General features: G+C 35.9%; 1 protein-coding gene across 1 annotated transcript in view; it reads right to left on the bottom strand.

The window, feature by feature from the left end:
- Nucleotides 1-1,138: 1,138 nt before the first annotated feature.
- Nucleotides 1,139-23,001, bottom strand: part of LOC134536531 (POU domain, class 6, transcription factor 1) — a 72,275-nt gene continuing 50,412 nt past the window's right edge. Inside the window, exons 6-11 of the mRNA XM_063376263.1 lie at nucleotides 20,311-20,521; nucleotides 12,571-12,751; nucleotides 8,698-8,754; nucleotides 4,926-5,009; nucleotides 2,616-2,752; nucleotides 1,139-1,894 (exon numbers count right to left, since the gene is read on the bottom strand). Of these exons, the coding sequence (XP_063232333.1) occupies nucleotides 1,764-1,894; nucleotides 2,616-2,752; nucleotides 4,926-5,009; nucleotides 8,698-8,754; nucleotides 12,571-12,751; nucleotides 20,311-20,521 (801 nt within the window). The 3' untranslated portion in view covers nucleotides 1,139-1,763. The remainder of the gene's footprint in view (nucleotides 1,895-2,615; nucleotides 2,753-4,925; nucleotides 5,010-8,697; nucleotides 8,755-12,570; nucleotides 12,752-20,310; nucleotides 20,522-23,001) is intronic.

The raw sequence follows: 23,001 nt of genomic DNA, 5'->3' as shown, positions 1-23,001 counted from the left end.
GTTTTATAGCAGTTCACCATATAATCTTGTCCCAATTGATAAGACTCAGGGTGAACACATTACTCTACTTTAGGTAGCCTGTGCATTTGTTTGCAAATATTAAAATACTGCATATATTAAATTAAAAGAATATTTACATTTAATTAGAAGGTTTAGCAATTAATTATTAATTTTTTTTTTTTTTAGCTTTTTGACTTTTCATGTGCTTCAACTTTGGGTATGCCCCTGATGAAATAAACACAATAATTTTAGGATCTAGGAACTCCGATGTGCACAATCTCCAAAAACATAATGTACTCTGAGTAAGATTGAAACTTGTCTTGTTTCCTGAAGATCCACTGAATGCTGTAACATATTAAGGATGTCCGAACTGATAAATATTGAAACCACTGTTCTTGCAACCAGTCACTTTCAGGTATCAACTACGGTGCCACTTTTTTTTTTTTTTGATTCACATCAAGATTGTGTTTCACAACTGAACCAAATTGTCAAATTTTATTCATACTGCCTCTTGACTAAAAGTACATTCATTATGGGTGCAACCTTTTAAAATCCACATTAAGTGCTTAGGAAACCAGGTTTTATTAGTTCTCGGAGTGTTAAAGAAATAAACACACAAACAGTTTTATAGCATTGAATACATTAAATAAAAGTAAATAGAGTGAAACTTTTTTTTTGGGTACCAAAGATTGATCCCTGTAAACATTAATATTGGTAATTTGAAGGGTGATACTACGTAGGTTTTATTTTTTGAACATCTAACTTCCTAAACACATTTTTGAAACCCTTACACATATTGCAGCTTTACACATGTACCATACATCTTGTTAAGATAGATTTCAAACAGACCTTTTGTGACCTGTTTTATGAAATATATATTTGCTTTTTAAGTATATATATATGATATCATTTATTTTAACATATTTACTAATATTATTTATAAAAACTTTGATAGGAACTTTGGTTTCATTTTGAGGATATATAATAATATATATTCTCTGGTACTTTTACTTCCACTGCAAAGCAGGTGGTTTACAAAATGACAAAAGTACTTTTTAATACAATCTTGATAAAATTCATTGATGCAAAAATGTCACTTTTTGCCAAATTTTTGTTTTGGGATTTTGTAGAAAAATGCTTGAGAACAACTGTTTTATTCCTGAACATAGGAGCAACAAAAGACATAAATTTCTGAGTTTCACATATTATTCTCAAAGCACATACGAAGGTGAGTTAAAAATCTTCATACTGTCACTGTCCGCTACTGAAAAAACAAAATTGTGATTTTGTGACAAAATTAATAGCAGAGAAATAACAAATCACACCAATAAACAAATAAATTATACTGTTAGGACAGAATAATTATCTTCTAGCATGGATCATAACTTTACCAGATAAAATAACCGCAAAGAAATTGTCAAGTTCCAGAAGTAAGCAGATATTCTCTTTGGTGCCATTATCATGATAAAGTTATACGCATGTCATCTGCAACGTAACATTTTCCCTAAATATAAAAATTATTAAAAACTGTTGAATTTGAAAGACATAATAGTTTTCTTAGGTAACTGTTCATTATAATACACACAATGGAAATTTCACTTCACTCTTCCTTACTGAGAGTACATTAACACAGTGGTTTCGACTTGGCTCTGTTATTTTTCCGCACACACAGCATGTTAGAAATATGCACCAACACTCAAACTTCTTCCAGCACGACAGCGCAACTACTTTATGGCACTTATTTCTTCGAATAAAACTCCTACTTAGGCTACCCCCACTCCCTTTGACATCATTCGCACCGTGTTTTTTAAGGCTTGACGTTTGTTGCAAAACCATATTCTGATGACCTCTCGTTCGTAGCCAAGTTGATGGGCCAGGGCCGTGATTTCTGTGCCTGCAGCAACAAAACACCAAATAACTGAGCAAGCATGAATATGTGATGTAAGACAACTTGTAACAATCAAACATAATTAATATTCTTCCAATCATTTAAGGTTAGAAAATGTTTATTAGCAAAGGTAGTCAAGAAAACTCATTGTAATCAAAGCAAAATTAAGTATTTTTTTTTAGTCTTGCAAAACATAACTTGAACATTTCAAACCATTTCACACATTATATTCAAATCCTTCCATCTGGATTTAATAAATAAATTGGATGTCTTTTTGAGTTAAGTCACAACTGTACTAGCATAGTTGACACTGAGCAGAGAAGCAGTGAACATCGTGACATGAAAATGTGTACATAGTAGTTTATGTCACTATCTGCACTTCATGAACGTTTAATTAGGTTGATGATTTTCTGAAGTAAATTTCAGGTACAAAAAAAAAAGTACCTGAAATGGTAAAGTTCTTTAAACTGTATAATTACTGCTATGGCACTCATCTGGCTATTATTAATCACCCGATAATTGTTTGCGTTTATTTGCAGCTTACAAGAGAGACGTCTCAAAACTCAGTTGTTCGTTATTCAATACTTATTCTTGGGCTGAGCGATTCTCATCGGCTCGGAGCTCTCAGCAGAAGCTACAGCTCGTGCAGAAACCGAGGGCAAATGCAGTTTCATTTTGGAGGGGACGGGGAAGAGGCGTGCGCGGGAATGAGTCCGGGCTGCAGTACCTGAGGGGTGCGTGTTGCGCTCGAAGTGGGCGTTGAGCAGCTCCAGGGCCTGCGGGGTGAAGGACGTCCGGCGCTTGCGCTTCTTGGACGGCTCCACGCCGATGAACTCCGTCAGGTGGTTCTGGCCGCTCTTGTATCTGCAGGACAGCACACTGCACCTATCGGTGACGGCATCTCTAGCGTCGCGTCACCCCGCACCGCCACGCCCCCGTGGCGGGGGGGCCCCTAACAATCACTCACATTCTCAGGAGGAGTCATTCTGATTCAATACTTGTTTGTATGCTATACCATCTAGCACATTAAAAATAAATTGAAGTAAAAGTATATGTATGAATGATGCAGGTCTTGAATACTGAGCCTGTTAGGAGCTCAGCTAGCATTTTATTTATGGATGTGAAAGGAACGCCAATTTTTTTTAACCTCACTTTTCGATCTACAGTGTTTGAAATGTAACTACAAAGGGAATCACTATCTTGTATTACTTGTCATTTTGGAGTGACAGGCAGGGGGAAGAAGAAATATTTCAATAGTTTCCTGGTTATAAGTATCAAGTTCTTTTAAGTGTCTGGTTTTTTCAAAAAATATATAATTACTAACATATATTGCCCTTAACTAAAGAATATTATCTTTCAAAATTAAAAAAAAAAAAAGGGTACTGTGAGTTATCCTTAGAAGATAGACACAAGCTATGCTATCGTAGACTTTTCTGTAGGCCTTTTTAAGACATAGAATTCTGTAGTACATTAAGATGATGTATCAGTCATGTATAGACGCCCCAAAATATTGTGATCCTCTAAATTCGCAATTAAACCCTCAAAATTTGCCAGTTTTCAAAGGTTTTCGCCAAATTAAAACATTTTTGTGGAAACACAAAGTTTGTCTGAAATACAGCTGTTTCTAACAGTTGATGAATGCGATTTCTGAAAACATTATGTGATACATCATAGATTTGTAACATAGGGAACAAATAACAATGTATTTCATATCTTGAACATATTTTTTTTTTCTTCTACATCACCATCAATATATTTAAAACCCTAAAAATTCAATATTTCTTTGTGTTGGATTTGTTGCATCTTCTTATCATTGGTAAGCATTAAAAGCGGGATGGCTTTATTTTGTAACAGAAGCTACTATGCATTTTATTTTTTTTATGCCTGGTTTTACGTACTTTTCTTTAATTACTTGATGTGACAAAATAAAAAGTGATATTTTTCAAGTGGAGAAAAGCTTTGTCTCCCAGAAAACTTTCAAACAAATTTTAAAAATAATATGAAGATAACCTATCTTCTCATTTGTTTACGTTTTACGTTTTTGTAATTTTATTTGTTAATGGTAATAGAAAACATGTTACAATGTGTTTTAATGTACATTTTGCACCATCTCTGCTTATAGGTATTTAATTAAGTTCTTAATACAGTATCTAGAAAAGTACATTTCATTTAGGTACTGCCCTGCTTATGCCGAAAGTTGAATTACATGATAGAGATACTCACATGTATAGTTAATCTGTAGTTCTGAAAAAGAGCCTCATTTCTGAAGAAAAAACATAATTTTTTTTTACTTTTTTAATTTCCTGACATGTTTCCCAATCTTTTTTCTAAAAGGGTGCTGTGATACTTCAAGTAGTTTACCACTTTAACGAATGGTTAGTCTATGTATATATATATATATATATATATATATATATATATATATGTATGTTACAAATTTTGTGATATAAAAATTGTCTGTTGGGTATGATTAGCTATAATGAAAATAATTAAAAATAGTGTGAATTGTTGGTTACGTTTGGTTAACTCCATTCAAAATACTTGAACAAGGTGAAACGTGTTTGTGTCATGAATGTTAGGCCCTTCTACAATGTCATGGAAACAGAGACGGATTACCTAAACAGAGACGATCTCACGGAACATTCTTCTACAATAGCCACAGATGAAAACGGCAATGCTGAGCTCTTCTGTTTATTTTTCTCTGTGGGACCAATAGAAGCCGAGTATTTGGACGTGTTTGGTAGCAATGTTTGTTTATTTTCTAAATATGTTAAAAAATTTTCAAGTACAAGAATATATAATGTTCTAATCCTACCCGTGCTATGGTCTTCAACCATTGTATGTATTTTTAATTAGTTAATATTTCGTAGCCTTGAAATATGATCTCATTGGTCGCCATTTTAACATTTCCGTGCATTGTGGAAGCAGCAGAAAAGCGCAAGTGAAGTGTTCCCAGAAATCCGTCTCCATTTCCATGATCATACTCCCATTTCCATGCCATTGTAGAACGAGCCTAAAGGCATAGCCATTGACCTACCTCTCTTCAGCTTCTTTCATCCACATCTCAAGGACAGGTTTTATCTTCTGAGCACTTTTAGGCGTGATATCGAGTTTTTCAAACCTGAAACATTGCATGTTAATGTCATTTAAAACACACAGCACACATCACACAGCACACTTGAACACTGGAAAAACTGTAATCTAAAATGACATCATGCAGGAAATCATGCAATTACCTTATTGGTCTGATTATAAGTTGGTACACATTTCCAGAATTTCAGTCAAAAACTACCATTTGATAATATGCAATATTTTGACAAATTTATGCCCATTATTTCATTAAATACCTACATTAAAAGTAGAAACTGTGAAACAAATTTTAATTTAGTACCTAATATTGTTTTGCTTACAGTTGTCGTGATTATATAAGAGGTCATTGATACGTATGCCTGAGATAATCACTTTCAGGTCTTGAAATGAAGTATCATATTGCCAAAAACTTTGATTGCAAGAAAAACAAATAGGTAGAAAAATTTAATAATTTATACAGGTGTATATATTTTGATCGAAATTTGGTATTTTTTTTGTAGATTTTATTTTCCATAAAATAATTTGATATGCATGTGAGCCAACTTATATTTGGGCCAATACGGGAGGTAACGAAATTAATTTCATGCATTAAACAAAATGTATTCAAATGGTAACATACAGCCTAATAATAAAAGTGGTAAGCTCCGTTGTTGCATGGGCCAGCCAATGTATTTTATTTCTTAATAATATAACTTATCTTTGGATTATTTTAGTAACATCAGTTTTATTTAATTGTATTGATAAATGAGTATATTCATTTTATTTGTTAATAATTTCGTTTAATTTACTTTTGGTGAATTTGGCTTTTAATATACAAGGTTGGCAATGACTTTGAAAAGACTAGAATGAGCTGGAAGCTCGGGGAAACAGATTCTTTATTTTAGTTTAAGTCTAAAGTAAACTTTCTATCTAACATTTTTAATTGTCATCTTATTTATATATAATTTTTTGCGAAGTCTGAGACACTTTAAGTTTTATTCTTATTTATGTTTGTAATTGTGTGCGAATATAAAATCCAGAAAGTGCGAGCGATGTTTTGGCAAGAGTGCGCAACTAGTCCGGCCAGTGTGTGGGTGGGTGTTGACACGAGGCAGTCTCGCAGAGGCTGGCGGTTGTGGCAGGTCATGTGAGCCGTGTGACATGAGTTTCGAAGGCGTATTCGGTGCGATGCCGTGAATGGAACTTTAATAAAGGTGACTGTGTCCATGAGGATGTGTGTCTCGCCTGCAACGAACTTGACAGCCGAATGTTTAGCCAAGTGACGTTCCTGTACTACGAGTTGCGCAAGCAAGATTTCCGTGTCTACATGTGAAGTGGATATTCGCCAGCGGAATAGTGCAAACAACTATGTTCTGCTGCTACAGGGGAAGCTGACAGTGAAACCTGCACAGAGTATTTAAGGGCGTTTTTTGCATCCTTTCCACGTACTGCAACTTGAGACCTGAGTTACCTCGCTCACGCGAGTGCTGTTCCAAACCGGACTCCGCAACTACAAGTAACAAGTAAGTGGGGCCCCGTCACCCTGTTTGCCGAGTTGCAAGCCATTCGAACCCAAAAAAGACCGTTGGTGTGTTTCAAAGAGAAATGCATGGGCTTGGCCCGTTTCAAAATCACAGATAACTGTGAAATTTAAGATTTTTTTGAACACAAAATTTATCATGAGTCGCAACGGGCCCTTTTTTAAAATGATTAAGCAGACTTTTTAATCAACTTTTCGCAAAACCTTTTCATGAAACAAATAGTTTAATATTTTTTTACGCTCCCCAAATTACATTGTATCTACGAACGTTTTTTAATAATTTTTGCAATTATTTTTAAGATGCTTTTAAGTTTATAAATAATTTGTATCTATTAAAGTTATGGTATTTTTTTATTATAATTGGCAGAATATTCTAGTTTGGCTTTGTGTAGAAAGGAAAAAACATAACTTTATAATTGTATTATTGTTTTGTGTCTTGAGCATATGATTAAATGTTTGTTGCTAATTTTTTTGATAAATCCATAGTAAAAGTAATTTTAACTTGTTGGATTGGATGGTTTTTTGCCACATTTATTATTTATTATTTCTATTAAATGTTCAGCAACCTTTTTAGAAAATTTAAATTCTGTTTACTACTATCATACATCCTAAACGTCTTGCTTTCTTTTGTCTTTTTTACCAGTCATCTGCTTGTATATTTGTTTTGGGCCCATACTCTGTTGCGGTCGGAGCGGTGGTAAATGCTCAGGCAGTGTTTTCCGAAAATTTTTAAATTGAAAAGTTAAATGTAAAAGAATCCGCTGACGGATGTAGTCCCAACCCAGGGATGGGGACAGAAGTTGGTCGCTGCAAGATACAACATAGACTTTCACCATCCACATAACTGTCACGTACCAGTAAGCACTGTTTACTGCAGACTGCAAGCTGACAGTTCCTGATGTAATTTGGAAACTAAACGAGAGAAAAAAATACTAATGCTTAAATAATAAAAATATAAAGCTCAAAGACAAGATAGACTACTGTATTTTAGTCAACTTTTAATATAGTATTTGTAAACTATATAGGTACTGTGTTTCGTTCATATTTAGAATGTCACAAATTTATAAATCCAATTAAATTTTAACGTCACCTAAAACTCTATTTTTACACTTACTAAACTGTACTTAATCATGCATACTTTAATAAAAGTGTAATATAGCAGTCATTGCTATTTAAGTGGTTCAAATGGTTATATTTACTTTTGTCTGTTTCTAGTTTACTTTTGTCAGCTTCTAGTTTTTTTTTATGTTTATAGTTTAAATACCTCCACAGAACAGTACTGCTTGCAAACTGATCAAAAGTACCAGCATCTAAGAAATGTTAATTAAAAGGAAAAAGTAAGTTAACCAGCAATAAAATAACTACATGCTTGATTGCCAGCTTTTTTTCTTAAAAGTTAAAACATAATTATAAATAATACATTTGTTTAAGTACACATACAAAATTCATGCAACATGTTTAACTGACAATTATAGAGGATTAACAAAATCACAATACCCAAACATTTTGGGGGGAGGGGTAATTCATGCAAAACTGTGTGCCTTACACAAAATAAAATGCAAAATAAAAATCATGCAAGCTAAACTTACAGAGCTGCCAACTATTTTCATACTTTAAAATGCTTAATTAATATTTAAATTATTTTAACAATTAAAAAAAAATAAGTATAAGGCTATACTATGTCAGCCAAACATGTAAACCAATTCAGTTAACTTTGAGACATCATGTAATTTTTCTTCCACAGTTGGCAACCTTGTAGAGAGTGTTAATTGCCAATGCCCTGGCGTACTGAATACCTCAAGTCAAGGAAAAAAAAAGATGATACACCCACATTAACCTTCAAGTATTAATGAAAAACAAATGAGCACATAATGCATTTTGGCAGAAGGTTAATCAACTATGACAAGAAGCAGGCGTAGTATAAAAACAGCAAACAGCGCATTCCAAAGATATTAAAATTTCGCTCATCTTACAGTCGGATTATCTGGCAGCAAATCTCGGTTTGAAAAAAAAAAATGTTAACTACCATTTAGTAACATGATTCTCCAGTTTGAACCAATGGCACGGAGAGAAAAGAAGTAGCCGAGCAAACGTGGACTACGGTCAGATTGGCAATCCGTCTGTAAGCTGGTGGCTGAACAGTGCAAGCAGGCAGCAATAAAACACTAGGTTAAGAAAGTACAGCATGAGCGTGACGTACATATTCTGATGCTGTGACGCGATCTGCGCTGCACAGTACATCTGAGTAGCCAGGGCACTGGGGAGAAACAACAAGCGAAAATTACTAAGTACCTGCTCCTTGAGAGTCAACTACACGCACCACAGTTACTCTGCTCGCGTCCAGTGCTGGACTTTCGAGTCTACTGCAGCCAATCGACCGCTTACTTTCCGACACAGGTGGGATGTGGGAAGGGGTTGGAGTGGTGGAGACGGCTCGAGAGTGGCTCCCACGGAGTTCGCTACTTGACTGCGGAAGTTAAGGCTATTGAAATGCTGTCAACTCACACCTAGTTCCATTCATTGTGGTTTATTTCATCCACTTTACACACACTTGTAGTCAAGGCTTGGTCAAACATGTTGGTTATTCCATTTCCTTGTAATTATTGTTATTTAAAGGCTGTTCCTGTAACTTTATCTGGATAGTTCTTTTGCATTTGAGCGCAAATTTTGTCATACTAAAAGTTCACAAGAGATTCCAAATAAAAGCACCTGGCATGATATTTTACTCATATTTTATGACATTTAGTAGCTATCTGGTGACAAAATTTATGATGAAAAACAAAATTCAAAAAGAACGATTGTGATAAATTTACAGGAATTGCCTTTAAATAACAATAACGACAAGAAAACTGAATGAACAACACAGCATTAAAGACAGAGCGTTAACAATACCCGCCATTACGTGAAAGTTGCAACTTGTTAGTGATCCAACGTGACAACCATCCTCCAAAAGCCGCTCGACCAATGGCGTAACACCTTCCGATGCACAGCCAAGTTTCGAGGCATTTGTCATGCAGTGGTGACAATAGTGAGTCCGTCCCGTGAAAAGCTGCATACACATTGCCTTCCATGCTGGTTACTGTGACTCTCAGAACAGCAGCGAAATCCTCTTAAGAGGCTTCAAGGTAGAAGTTTTGTTACAAAACTAATTTATATCACTTGGTTTCTGACATGTAAACACATATACAACTTCACTCTTTAGATAATAATTATTTCAGAAATATCTTAAAAGAATTTCTTTCAAAAAGAGATTTTTAAAAATCTTATACTGCCACCACCCTCACAATGCACCGCTGTATAAATGTCATTGTTATAAATAATGTCAAAACAGATAACTGTGGTTTCAATTTAACGGTCACAGTCAAATGAAATAAAATGTTTTACAACAAATTTCAAAGAAAAAAAAATAATTATTCTCTTTGCACAGGTTGATTGTTGTAAATATCATATATAACTTCTGTTCATGTACCTGATCCCGATCTTGGGATGAATGAGGAGATGCATAACCAGGCTTTGCTCTTGATCGAAGACATGTGTTACCTCATGAGCGACAGTTTGTTTGTCAGGTTAGGAATGCCAGCACCAGTTCGTGGAATAAATGACACATTTAATTGAGAATTGTAAAGTGAACGTGAATATGATTGACATGAATTAGATCAATCAGTTCAAACGAATGTACCTCTATTGAACCTCCAACAGAAAGAAGTGTATGATACATTAATGAAGGCAATTTATGATGTAAATGGTGGCTTATTTTTCCTGTATGTCCGTGGTGGAACTGGGAAGACATTCCTCATGTCATTGATTTTGGCCACTGTTTGTGCGAGATCCGACATTGCAGAAGCAGATGCTTCTTCTGGAATAGCGGCCACATTGTTAGAAGCACATTGTCGCACAGCTCATTCAGCGTTAAAATTGTCGTTAAACCTTCAAATTACTCAAAACTGGACATGTAACATTGCAAAACACTCGCAATGGCCAAAGTTTTAGTAGCATCTAAAATCATCATATGGGACGAATGCACAATGGCGCACAAACGTGCATTGGAAGCACTTGGCCAAACATTGAAAGATCTGCTCAATGATTTGAGATGTTTTGGAGGCGCAATGATTTTACTGTTTGGCGATTTCCGCCAAACACTGCCAGTCATTCCAAGATCGACTGCTGCCAACGAAATAAACGCCCCAAATCATCAAATCTGTGGCGATATATGAAGAAACTTCAGCTGGCAGCAAACATGAGAGTTGCATTGCTGAACGATCCATCTGTTGAAGATTTTTCCAAGCAATTGCTGACTATCGGTAATGGCCGTGTTTCTGTCAAAGAATCGTGCGGATTGTTTTCATTTACTCCGAATTTTTGCAATTTCGTCTCATCGAAAGAAGAGCTCATCAACAAAGTGTTCCGAACATCATTGCTAACCACAAAAACAACAAATGGTTGAGTGAGCGAGCAATTTTGGCGGTTAAGAACAAAGATGTGGATGACTTAAACTTCGTAATTCAGAATCAAATCTTGGCACTCTGCATTCATTCAAATCTATTGACAAAGACGAAGCCACCAACTATCCAACTGATTTTTTTAACTCCTTGGATATGCCTGGCTTACCACCGCACAGTTTACAATTGAATGTTGGCTAGGTAGTCATCATTCTTCGAAATCTAAACCAACCAAAACTATGCAATGGAACATGTTTGGTGATAAGAAAACTGATAATCAATGTGATTCACGTGATTATACTCAAAGGAAAATTCAAAGGCGAGGAAGTTCTCATTCTGAGGATTCCGATGATCCCAACCGATATGCCCTTGGAGTTTAAACGAATTCAATTTCCGATTCGTCTTTCATTCGCCATGACGATTAACAAATCACAAGTGTTTGTGGTCTGAATCTAGAAAATGCATGTTTTTCTCGTGGTCAATTGTACGTGGCATGTTCACGTGTGGGCAAACTATTCGTTTTTTTTTGTTCTTTCACCTGATAACAAAACGAAAAAGGTCATATATCACAAGGTGCTTCACTGAAGAGAATCAACCCGAGTGCAACCCATGCTGCAAAATACATAGCTTCAATAAGCTGACACGCCATTGAAATACTTGATTTTTGTATTTTTATTCAATTTTTAGTATTCATTTTATTACGTTAATAAAATCTTACAATTAAATTTAGCTAAAAGTTAACATGACATTCATTGACAGTTAGGCGGTACGAAGTTCGCCGGGTCAGCTAGTTTATTTATAAATCCATAGTACATGAAAGCAGCAACAAATTGATTGGCATTGCATGTTTTTGTTTTTAATTCAATACAGCATTCTTTTTTAAAAGAGTGCAATGTAACATTTAATCATATAACTGAACAGCTTGCACCATCTGTTAAGGAGCAAAGTAAATTCTACGCGTGGTTCTATTTTTTTTAATCTGTGACAAAAATGAGGATCTTGGCCTTAAACATAGTCCTGATTTCGGTTGTTCCACCTGGCAACACATAGAGATATGTAATTGTTTTATAGTTAGGGACAAGATTATATGGTGGTGAATTATGATAAAACCAAAATAATGAAAGTTAATACACCACTTAGCACCAACATGTGACTAATCAATCAGCAATTTGACCTATCTTAATTCAAAATATAGAAATTTTATCTTTTATCATGGTAAATTCATTCAATGTAATTTATTTGCAGTGAATTTTGTATGAATTAATTGGCTTGGAAAAAAAATTATAAAATGTTGTTTGTAACACTTTTCTACATTAACGACATTGTAATAATTTTAAAACACGCAAAAATTTGACCATTTTTCTTTTTCTTAGTGGCGCTGTTGTATAAATGATTATTACTAATTATTTTATTGTATAGAAGCATCATGTGTAGGTCAAAATGAGGCTATTTCGATGAAATTTGTGTTACAAAAATATTTTAGTTTCATGTTTGGTGAATAATGCAATCTTTTCATGAATAAAAACAATAACACAGAAATCTCTTATTTTAAAAACGAAGTTAACCATCTCGTCTCTACTCAGCCAGTGACCGAGACCAGCTACAATGCTCGGGGGCGCGGGGCGCGGGGGTACCTGCAGATGGCGCTCTGGCTGTAGGCGGGGCCCTCGGTGATGCTGAGCGCCTGCCCCACCTGCGTCTGCGTCAGCCCCAGCGACAGGCGCCGCAGCTTGAACGCCTTCGCGAACTCCTTGATCTCGTCCAGGTTAATGCCGTCCACCACGTTGCTGCTGGTCTGGTTGATGGTCGGCTGGTCTGCGGGAACGACCGTCACCCGTCACTCTACAAGTCCAGCATGTTCCGGACCACGGACACGGTGGGTTCGGGATTACCCAGTGTCGATACAGCTTTACAGTGTACTTGAGTCCACATGTGACAAAAGTGAAACGTTTTGATTATCATTTTATTAGCTATAGAAAACATAATCCTCTTTGGCTGAGGTTGCAGAGCAATAAAATATATGCAAGTATGCAAGTGCTAAATTATGATATTGCGCAAGTATGTAAGTGGGCAAGTGTGCTGCGTCATTTCTACCTCTGCCCTACAGTCTCCTCTACCGGTATCATTCCCCCCCCCCCCCCCCCAACATGGTCCGAAACTATTCCCCTCATGCAATCAGAATTTTTGTAATGCTCGAAAATTGTAGCCCCCTCAGCAAAGAAGTTTCACTTCAAAAACAAAAGAAAAATTATAACAGTACAATGGTATTCAAAAACAAGTTGTAATAGCTGCTCTCTGGCAAGAAAAAAATACACATGAACGTTACAAATTCCTGGATGAAACAAAAAAATTCTGGACGCAAGCTGCTCGATCAGTGACGGATTACAGAATGACCGAACCGAAGACTGTATTGACCTTCGTGACATTTGCTGCGGCTGTTTTTATTTATTTTATTTTCCACACTAATTTCGCTAGGCTCACAAGGAAGCCGGGTGGGGGAAGGAGGTTGGGGAGGCCTTGCAAAATAAACACCTATTATAACACTGCAATTTAAAATTTAAAATGCTTCACCTGGTATTTAAAACCAGGACACCTCCCACTGAAGAAGGTGCTTTTACCAACTGCTCTACAAAGGTTGCCATGCAGTAGCAACATAAAGTGAAACTATTTTTATTTATGTAGGCTTCACAGCTTATCAACAGCGAGGTGATTAGAGAAGGCAAGACTCAACGATACAGAAAAATGTTTAATGGGAAAGAAATGGAGCATGAACTACAGTCAGGAACCACAGGCGTGATTTGAGGTTTCTAACTGGGGTGGCAAGGCGTACCGAGGTCTGGGAGGTGTGGAATGCCCCCACGTGTAAGGGGAACCATGGGTCCTCCCCCAGGAAGTTTTAAAAAAACCAGCATTAAATTGTTAGTAGAGCTGGGCCGATCACCTATTTTGCCGATCATGCCGATGCCGATCATCTGCTGCCGATCTTGCCGATCTTCTGAGCCGATTAGAGCCTTTCAAGTACCTCTGATTACATGTTGCTTTTGACTGATCACTATAAACGGTGAAATATTCCCAGACAAAACTACTTTTCATTGACATGATTACTTAAAAATCACGACATCATAAATTTCACGGAATAGCGATTATACAGGTAAGCCCGGAAGGTCTTGCTCTATGGTCTTGTCAAGCTTCTCAGACACCAGCGTGCAGCTGGGTTAAGGCCAAGGTCATGTGACGTAACATCTCCCGAGGCTTACTGCGCCTTCGCAGCAGATGGATAAAAATAGTAAACTCCCAATTATATGTGTTCATTGGGACCCGCCGATGCCCGGATAATTGAAATTCTGTAAAAAAAAAAAAATAAATAAACCCGGATAATTGGTTAACGGTAAGGGCCGCCTTCGAATTGTTGTCTCGGCTTAAAAAAATACGGCACTGCCTAGCCATTAGTTCACGGTCATTTACAACAGCCGAAGAGAGAAAGATAAGATCGTGCTGACCTTGTACACATAAATTTTGGGTAGCTCCCCACCCCCCTCCTCCCCTTCGATCAACCGAATGCCAGCCAGGCGCCTGCCGTGCGTTGGCGGGCGGAAAGTAACTCTGCAGCACGTGAAACAACATTCAAACAAACGGAAAACGGGAAGCAGAAGTCAGGACATCCCCCTCACGTTTAAAGAGTGACAAATGTGACAGCTGAAAGGGGGGCGACACAAAGGGTCGGTACAAACAGCGTTGCAGTGTTTGCCGGCCGCCGGCCCGCGTGACGTTAATTTTAAGCGCTGACAATTTTGCTTCTCTTTTTTTTCTGCACTTTTAAATCGTCCCGGATTATCCGATTCCCGTATTATCCGATTCCCGTATTAGCGCGTCACGGATTAACGATGTTCTACTGTGGGAAACAAAACTTTTCATCAACCAGGTTTTTATACAAAAGAAAGTTAAGCTCTATTTCCCGCTAAACAGGATAAGAATATTAATTTCTCTAAACAAAACTTTCAATAGGCCATATTTAGCGAGAAAAAACTAAATAGATGAATTCCCGAAGAGTAGTTGTTTATTAACCACGAGACTACTAGCGCCATTAATCCGTACTAATTCCGTCGCGCGACGCACGTAACTCTAATCTCTGGCGTCACATAACCAATCTAAACAACAGTCGCCATTCGCCATTCCGGTAATATTAACCGTAAATGGTAAACAAATACATAGTTTTCGGTTCGTAAATGATAAATAACTTTGCAAATAGTATAATGGAAAATTATTTTACCGAAAGTACCGTAAATATACGTGGAAATTGATACTTAGGTATGTAACTGTTCAATGTTTATAAAACTTACGGTATTTGTTTACTTTATTGGTATATTTTTTTTCGTGTGTGGTTAGTTTTAAATTATTAAATCCTATTATTTTTCAATGAATAATCAAATTTTCTTCCCTAAAAGTACCGTAAACAAACATGGAAAGTTGTTAGGTATAGGTAATTATTCAATGTTATAAGTTTGCAGTAGGAGACAAATGATCGGCTCAAATAATCGGCTACGTTTTGCCGATCATTATGATCGGCAAAATTAACAAAATCGGCCGATTACTACGATCGGGGATCGGCATCGGCCCAGCTCTAATTGTTAGTTTCTTAAGCATTTTCAAACTACTTTCACTATTTATACAAGTTCCAGTAAACATTTTAATATTCTGTGCTAAAAAAAAAGGCTTGATTAATAATTAATCAAAAAAGTGCCATGCTCGAAATTTTTTTTTTTTTTTTGTAAATTATTGATATTTTTACTTCAAAATTCAGTGGCTAAATACTGAGTTGGACAATTCAGGCAACTACCACCCCTTGTCACCCCCGAATTACACCTGTGTCGGGAACCACCCTGTCATTTGCCTGGAGCGATTTCGAGAAACCAAGGAACACAGGTATAGCGATGGCCAGACCGAGATTCTAACCCGAGTTTTGTGGAATGCTTGCACAGTGCCCCACTACTGTGCCACCTAGCACCATCAGCAACATAAAGGTTATCAACATTCATGTTCAAGGCAAGGTCAACTGGCGAGCGGTAGAGGCAAGATTATTTAGTAAATAGCAATAAAACCAAAATAACAGTGAAATTAAGTCAATGCACCACCAAACACTGAAATGGTAGCCAATAACACGGCATAACATCGAAACGCAGCGGAATTTACCCTAATTACCTCGTTATGGCTATTAAAATATACAGTTTATTTCCTAAATCTTTAGTTTAGGTTTTTATTTAAAAACTTGAAATGTTATGTTCAAAGTAGAAAAATATTTTTTAGTTTCTATCTATGGTTTTTTAAAGTAAAGTTAATAAAAGGAGTACTTTACGGTCACAGGTAAAAGCCTATAGAGAAACTTACAAGAAAATGTACACATATAATGATTTTGGGCTTTTATCACTGAATGTATTTATTTTTTGTCATGGAATGTTTAACTTACTCTTATCAATATATGTAGTAGTATTGTTTAAAGTAGGCTCACGGATATGGTGAAACATATATAAAATACAGGATAAGATGTTTCATATCATGAACAGTTGCCAGTAATATCTTGGTCATCTAAACTATAAAATTAGTAAAAAACAAAGTTTAAATAAATAAGATATAACATATAAGTTATTTTATTAATTAATGTTAACTTCTTTGGATGTTCCCCGAAAAGCAAAATTATTCTTCACTTGATAAACGTTATCATTTTAATTGTCATGTACAAAAAAAATGTAGCGAAAAACCAGGTAATAATATAAATTACTAGCTGCCCAACCTGGCTTCGCACGGCTATACTAATGGAAAAAGAATTATGCCACATCTCCCATTTAAAGTAATGGTAAATAATAAAAAATTCCGTGAAAATTTATTACAATGCTGTATAATGTACCGATGGTTTCCCGACTCGTGCACGCAACATAAAACTGATGTACCCGTACTTCGCTACGGCAGTCTACAGGCAGATCACTCTTGCGCCGCTCATAATACATGCCCCTCGTTGTGGGTACGCCACTGCCGCGCGATGCCTGTTGCCATGGAGACGCAGAAGGCATGAACAATGCAAAATACTGTTCTCATGCAGACAAAGTACCCACTGTTGCCTGGTTTTAACCACCTATGCTATGGGATCTAATTTTCGGAAAATGTCATCCTGCGTAACATAAGGAACATTACTGTGAAGTTTCAAGTCTGTAAAATATATATACTTGAAAAAAAAAAAGGAAATTTTTGATATTTAAAGTACTTGCAAAATTTCAATGGTGATGAGGACTGCACTAACAATGAAATAGCCGTTGCCATAGAGACGAATGAAGCATCAACAAAGCAACAGCCGTTGCCATGGTGATTTCCTACCAAAAACTGGAAATAAAAAAAAAATTTAGGGGTGGACTACCTCTAACATTTAGGGGGATGAAAAATAGATGTTGGCCGATTCTCATAGATACCGGATAAGCACAAAAAATTTCATCAAAATCGGTCAAGCCGTTTCGGAGGAGTATGGCAACGAAAACTGTGACACGAGAATTTTATATATTAGACTAGCTGCCCGACCCGGCTTCGCACGGCTATACTAATGGAAAAAGAATTAAGCCACATCTCCCATTTACAGTATTGGTAAATAATAAAAAATTCCGTGAAAATTTATTACAATGCTGTATAATGTACCGATGGTTTCCCGACTCGTGCACGCAACATAAAACTGATGTACCCGTACTTCGCTACGGCAGTCTACAGGCAGATCACTCTTGCGCCGCTCATAATACATGCCCCTCGTTGTGGGTACGCCACTGCCGCGCGATGCCGGTTGCCATGGAGACGCAGAAGGCATGAACAATGCAAAATCCTGTTCTCATGCAGACAAAGTACCCACTGTTGCCTGGTTTTAACCACCTATGCTATGGGATCTAATTTTCGGAAAATGTCATCCTGCGTAACATAAGGAACATTACTGTGAAGTTTCAAGTCTGTAAAATATATATACTTGAAAAAAAAGGGCAATTTTTGATATTTAAAGTACTTGCAAAATTTCAACGGTGATGAGGACTGCACTAACAATGAAATAGCCGTTGCCATAGAGACGAATGAAGCATCAACAAAGCAACAGCCGTTGCCATGGTGATTTCCTACCAAAAACTGGAAATAAAAAAAAAATTTAGGGGTGGGCTACCCCTAACATTTAGGGGGATGAAAAATAGATGTTGGCCGATTCTCATAGATACCGGATAAGCACAAAAAATTTCATCAAAATCGGTCAAGCCGTTTCGGAGGAGTATGGCAACGAAAACTGTGACACGAGAATTTTATATATTAGATGTAGTAGCTTCACTTGTAAATATAGGTTAGCTTATACTTCAGTATTATCTATCACTTTTTTTCAGAAGCTTACTGGGAAACCAAAATTTACTGTCCTTAAGTAACGACCACTTTTTTAAATGTCACTTCATGTGCCAAAAAAAGTAGAGCTGTACCAATTCACAAAGTTTTGCTGATATGCTGATATGTAGATACGCTGATATGCCGATACAATTTTTCCGATTCACCAATTCCAAACCGACACAGGAAACACATTTTGGTTAAAATATATTTATAAATATACTAAATACCCAAAATAACTCATTCTAAGAAAAGTATGCAATGTAAAAGCACGTATATTATAATTTATAAACGGAACATTACCCCTATTATTTTAAAACATATTTTTAGCTTGTTTTCATTTGTTGTTGACGACCCATTACGCAGTGGCTTATTGACACATGAATTTTCTAACGGTTGTTGGAAAATGTAATTATTTAATACATAATTATAAAAATAAAGCTGTATTTGCCATAGACATGCGAATACAGCACCATGCTACGGAGACAGACTAAATGTTTTCCTTCATTCTTGCCCTACGTTTTTGCAAACGACCCATAGGTGTGTTAGCATCGGAAATGCATAGCAGTGGGTAAAGGCCTAATAAGCCTTAAAACAAAATAATACTGGTTCATCATAGGTCTGGGAGAAAAAAGCTTTGAAATTTTATTCTTCCAAAATGATGGTAGTAGGTACGTAATTCTTTTTGAAGGTAATTTCTCGAACTTTGCTTTATTTTTCTGTTTTAAATTATTTTAAGTGTGATACAGCAGAAAATTTTTTTTTGACCCACGGGTGTAGCAATTCTTAAATTGCATTTTAGTCTCTGTGTGGTATAAATTATATTTATATTGAATTACAATTATACAAAAATTGTGATTAAATTTTGTAATAATTTGGTTAATACAAACATCGTTTTTCACAAAGTGACATAATTATGGTCCCTTTAGGTTTGTACTATTCAGTTTTGACTGATATTTCATATAAGAAAAACCTTTCTCTATAACTGGAGTCAAGATTATATGGTAAATTGCGATAAAACATGTCAATTCACCACATAACACCCAAATGCAAGATAATTCACCACAAAACACCAACAGGAACAGGAACTGTCTGATTTGTAAATATTTTTTTAAAGATGTTTTCAAATGTTATAAACTTTAATGTCCGTCTTCATTGCCACTGTGTACCGCTTATAAAAATGTAGCCAGTGCTATTTGGCATCATTCATCTTTGGTTTTGTTGATTCCTGTATAGGGTGCGCACACGTAGTTGAATATCGATATCGATAGTTCGCCGTTTGCATGCAATGCGCGTGCTTTGTCTAGTTCCGAGTTAACTACATTTGATAGCCCGCACTCTTTCGAGGTAAGTTTGTACTACGATAGATATGTGTTAGTTCCGACTCACGTTTGGGTCACGGTTTTCGTGTTTAACAAATGTTTTTGTTGCATGACTTAAAAATTTTAATTGTTTGGCGTGCTTGTGTATACTCTACTTTTTAAATAAACGTACTTTCCATGAATAGGTTTTGTTTTTATGAATAACTTCACCTAACAAAAAATGATTTATTCGCATAAAAATCACACCCATACTTTTCAAACTTCATTTCAGTATAAAATGTGCTACGATTATGCAATAAAAAAAATTATAAAATCGTGATCCTAATAAAAATTTTGAATCAAAAGTTAACTCAAATTACAAATGTGTAATCTTTTATACATTAAAGTCAATGAAAGTAATTTTTATATATCATTAAGTTTGTAGCACATTTTATGAAAAAAAAAAAAAAAAAAAATTGTGAAAAGTTAACTTCTTTTTAATCATGCAACAGTCAAATAGAACCTGTTTTAGAGAAATTAGTATCATAGAAGATTTAAGTGTCACATTTTTTTTTTAGTTATATGATATGTTTTTTTATGAACATATTTAATGAAAAGTGAAGCCAACGACACGGGAACGGCCGGGACGGGGGGACGGGGAGGCGAGGGGAAGAGAGGCGTGCTCACTGGGGGAGTCGGCCAGGAAGTCCACGGGCGGGCTGGCGCGGTGGTGCGCCGTGCCGTTGCTGGCGAGCACGGGGGAGGGCTTCTGCAGGCCCGGCGCGGCCGCGTGGCTGGGCGTGATGGTGATGTCAGCGTTGCTCGCCGCCAGCCGCCCGATGGCGCTCAGGGACTCGCTGCCGTTCATCTGGCCGTTCGAGTGGAGCTTCTCGTGCACCTGCTCGCCAGGATCATACACTTGCCACTATTTACAACCAATCACACATGAAACTGAAAGTAAACTAACCTAGTTTTCCTCACAGATGTTCAAAATGTGCACCTTCAGTTACATGGCACACATCAAAGTACAATTTTCCCCCCACTATTTGGTTGAAAAATCCGAAGTAATGGAAGCAATAGCCTCTTCAATTCTGTGTCCCAACTCTGGCAAATCATTAGGTAGAATCGGAACGTAGACAATTTTTTTTTTTACGAAGCCCCAAAAGAAAAAAAATGCACAGTGTTATGTCAGGTGAACGTCAAGGCCAGCGAAAAAAGATCTCTGTCATCTCAAATTGCCTATACCATCGGCATGATTTTACCACATGGAAGATCACACTTAAACTTTTAAGGAAACGCACTTTGAACTGAAATTACAGATTCACTCTTAGCAAATTGCATAACACAAAAGGCTTTATGCTCAGGAGTCGCCATTTTGCGTGGGTAGCGCTGCAAGCAAAAAAATTGGTTGTCTGTAAAGTCGGTTTACGGACGATAGTTTAACGTGACAACGTCATAACAAAACATTGATGAAATTATTGATCCAGAAGAAAAGAAAATATCATATTCAGCCTGAGACTGAGCCGTAATAGGTATTTGCAACCAAACCATTTAGGCATTAAAAATATTATATTCTTTGAGGAAGAATTTTTTTTTTTTAATTTTTTTATCTTTTGTATGATAAAATCTACCTCTGCATACTTTTATGAATAAAATTGAATCAATTTTATTGAATTATCACTATTTTGTATGGATACAAAGGAGTGAAATGAAATGTACAATTTAATTAATAAATTTACTTTTATTTGCATTCATTATTCAAATATATATAACTACCAACCACAATTTTTGCATTTTGTGAAATTCAACCCTAAGGAAAGAAAAAGGAGTAAATATTTGTTTAAGAATAATATTTATATCACTCAATTTAACTAAGAATATATATATATATATATATATATATTTATATATATATATATATATATATATATATATTATAAGGTTCCAATAATAACCATAGAAAAATAAATAACTACAATTTTTATATTTTGAAAATTCAAACCCTTATGAGTGAAAATATTGTACGTATATTTTTAATTTTAATAAATATATCTCCAAATTTAATTATGCATAGTTAATGATACTGGGTATCAATAATAAACATACAAAATACAAAAACTACCAACCTCAATTTTTATATTTTGTAAAATTCAAAACTTAAGGGGTGAAAATGGCGTAAGTATATTTGTAAGATTATTATTATATTTTTGAGTTCAATTAAGTTTAATAAATACTATTTTGGTATCAATAATAAACATACGAAAAACCAACCAAATTTTTTTACATTTATTGAAATGCAACCCCAACGAGGTTAAAAAGGGTAAGTACGATTATAAGATTAATAATTACATCTTCGAATTAAATTATGAATAGTAAATTATTATCGGTACCAATACAAGGTGTCTAGTGACCGGGAAAACCGGGAAAGCCGGGAATTGTACGGAAATTATAACTGCCAGGAAAAATCCGGGAATTGTAACAGGAATTTTTCATAAATCCGGGGATAAAAACAAAGTTTTATTAAAACGTGTTATGCTGCATTTCATTTCTGGATCATCATCGCTGACCAACAAATACCGTTAAAAACTATCAATAAGTTTTAAGTGGGACGCGAGTCTTCACAGGTCCATGCGGCGCCCGGAGACAGCGCGATAGACTTGGCAACACTGCTTGTGTGACTCACCCACGCGAGCGCACGCACACACACCAGTTCACAATCTCTCGTTCAGACGTCTGGCGCCGTCTAACAGCATTCTGCCGCCGTTTTCCGCTATCCAGTGTTTGTGTTTCGTTGCAATGCGTGTATGTGGATTATTAAGTATTTACAGTAAAACGTAAGTACTGCTTTAATTTTCCAAAGTGGAATATTTGCATTCAGAGGTGGCGGAATTTGTTGCTAATAATTAGAGACCTGAAAAAATCGCGATCGCGATAAACTCGAAAAATAACGCGAGTTGTAATGTTTTGAAGTTAAAAGCGATTTCATAATTTTTTCAGACTTTTTCACGAATTTCTACGAATTTTGCATGAATTTGTGCATTTTCACGTCTTTCCCATCTCAGAATACAACACCAAAACCACCCGATATCGTCACGTACCAAGCTTAGCTGAAAAACTACACGTTGTGCATCGAAACAGCGTTACGTATGCCTATTTTAACCGCTGCTGATTTTCATAACCTCCTTTAAAATGTCCGGGAAGGTTGCTGTCTTTTGATAAGTAAATTCAAACATATTCTGTTTGAATTTTTATACTCTTAAGTTTTAAATTTAAAAGGTAAACCAATTACAAAACAGAATCTCTGTAAAATCTTATTTAAACATTTGGTTTCGGTTCAGTTTTTTTTAATTATATGCAGTCAAATAAAATTGCAAATAA

The sequence above is a fragment of the Bacillus rossius genome, chromosome 11 (genome assembly GCF_032445375.1).
Source record: "Bacillus rossius redtenbacheri isolate Brsri chromosome 11, Brsri_v3, whole genome shotgun sequence".
In the NCBI taxonomy this organism is placed as follows: domain Eukaryota; kingdom Metazoa; phylum Arthropoda; class Insecta; order Phasmatodea; family Bacillidae; genus Bacillus; species Bacillus rossius.
The sequence above is the reverse complement of the archived record's forward strand: the minus strand, read 5'-3'. Positions and strand labels throughout refer to the sequence as shown.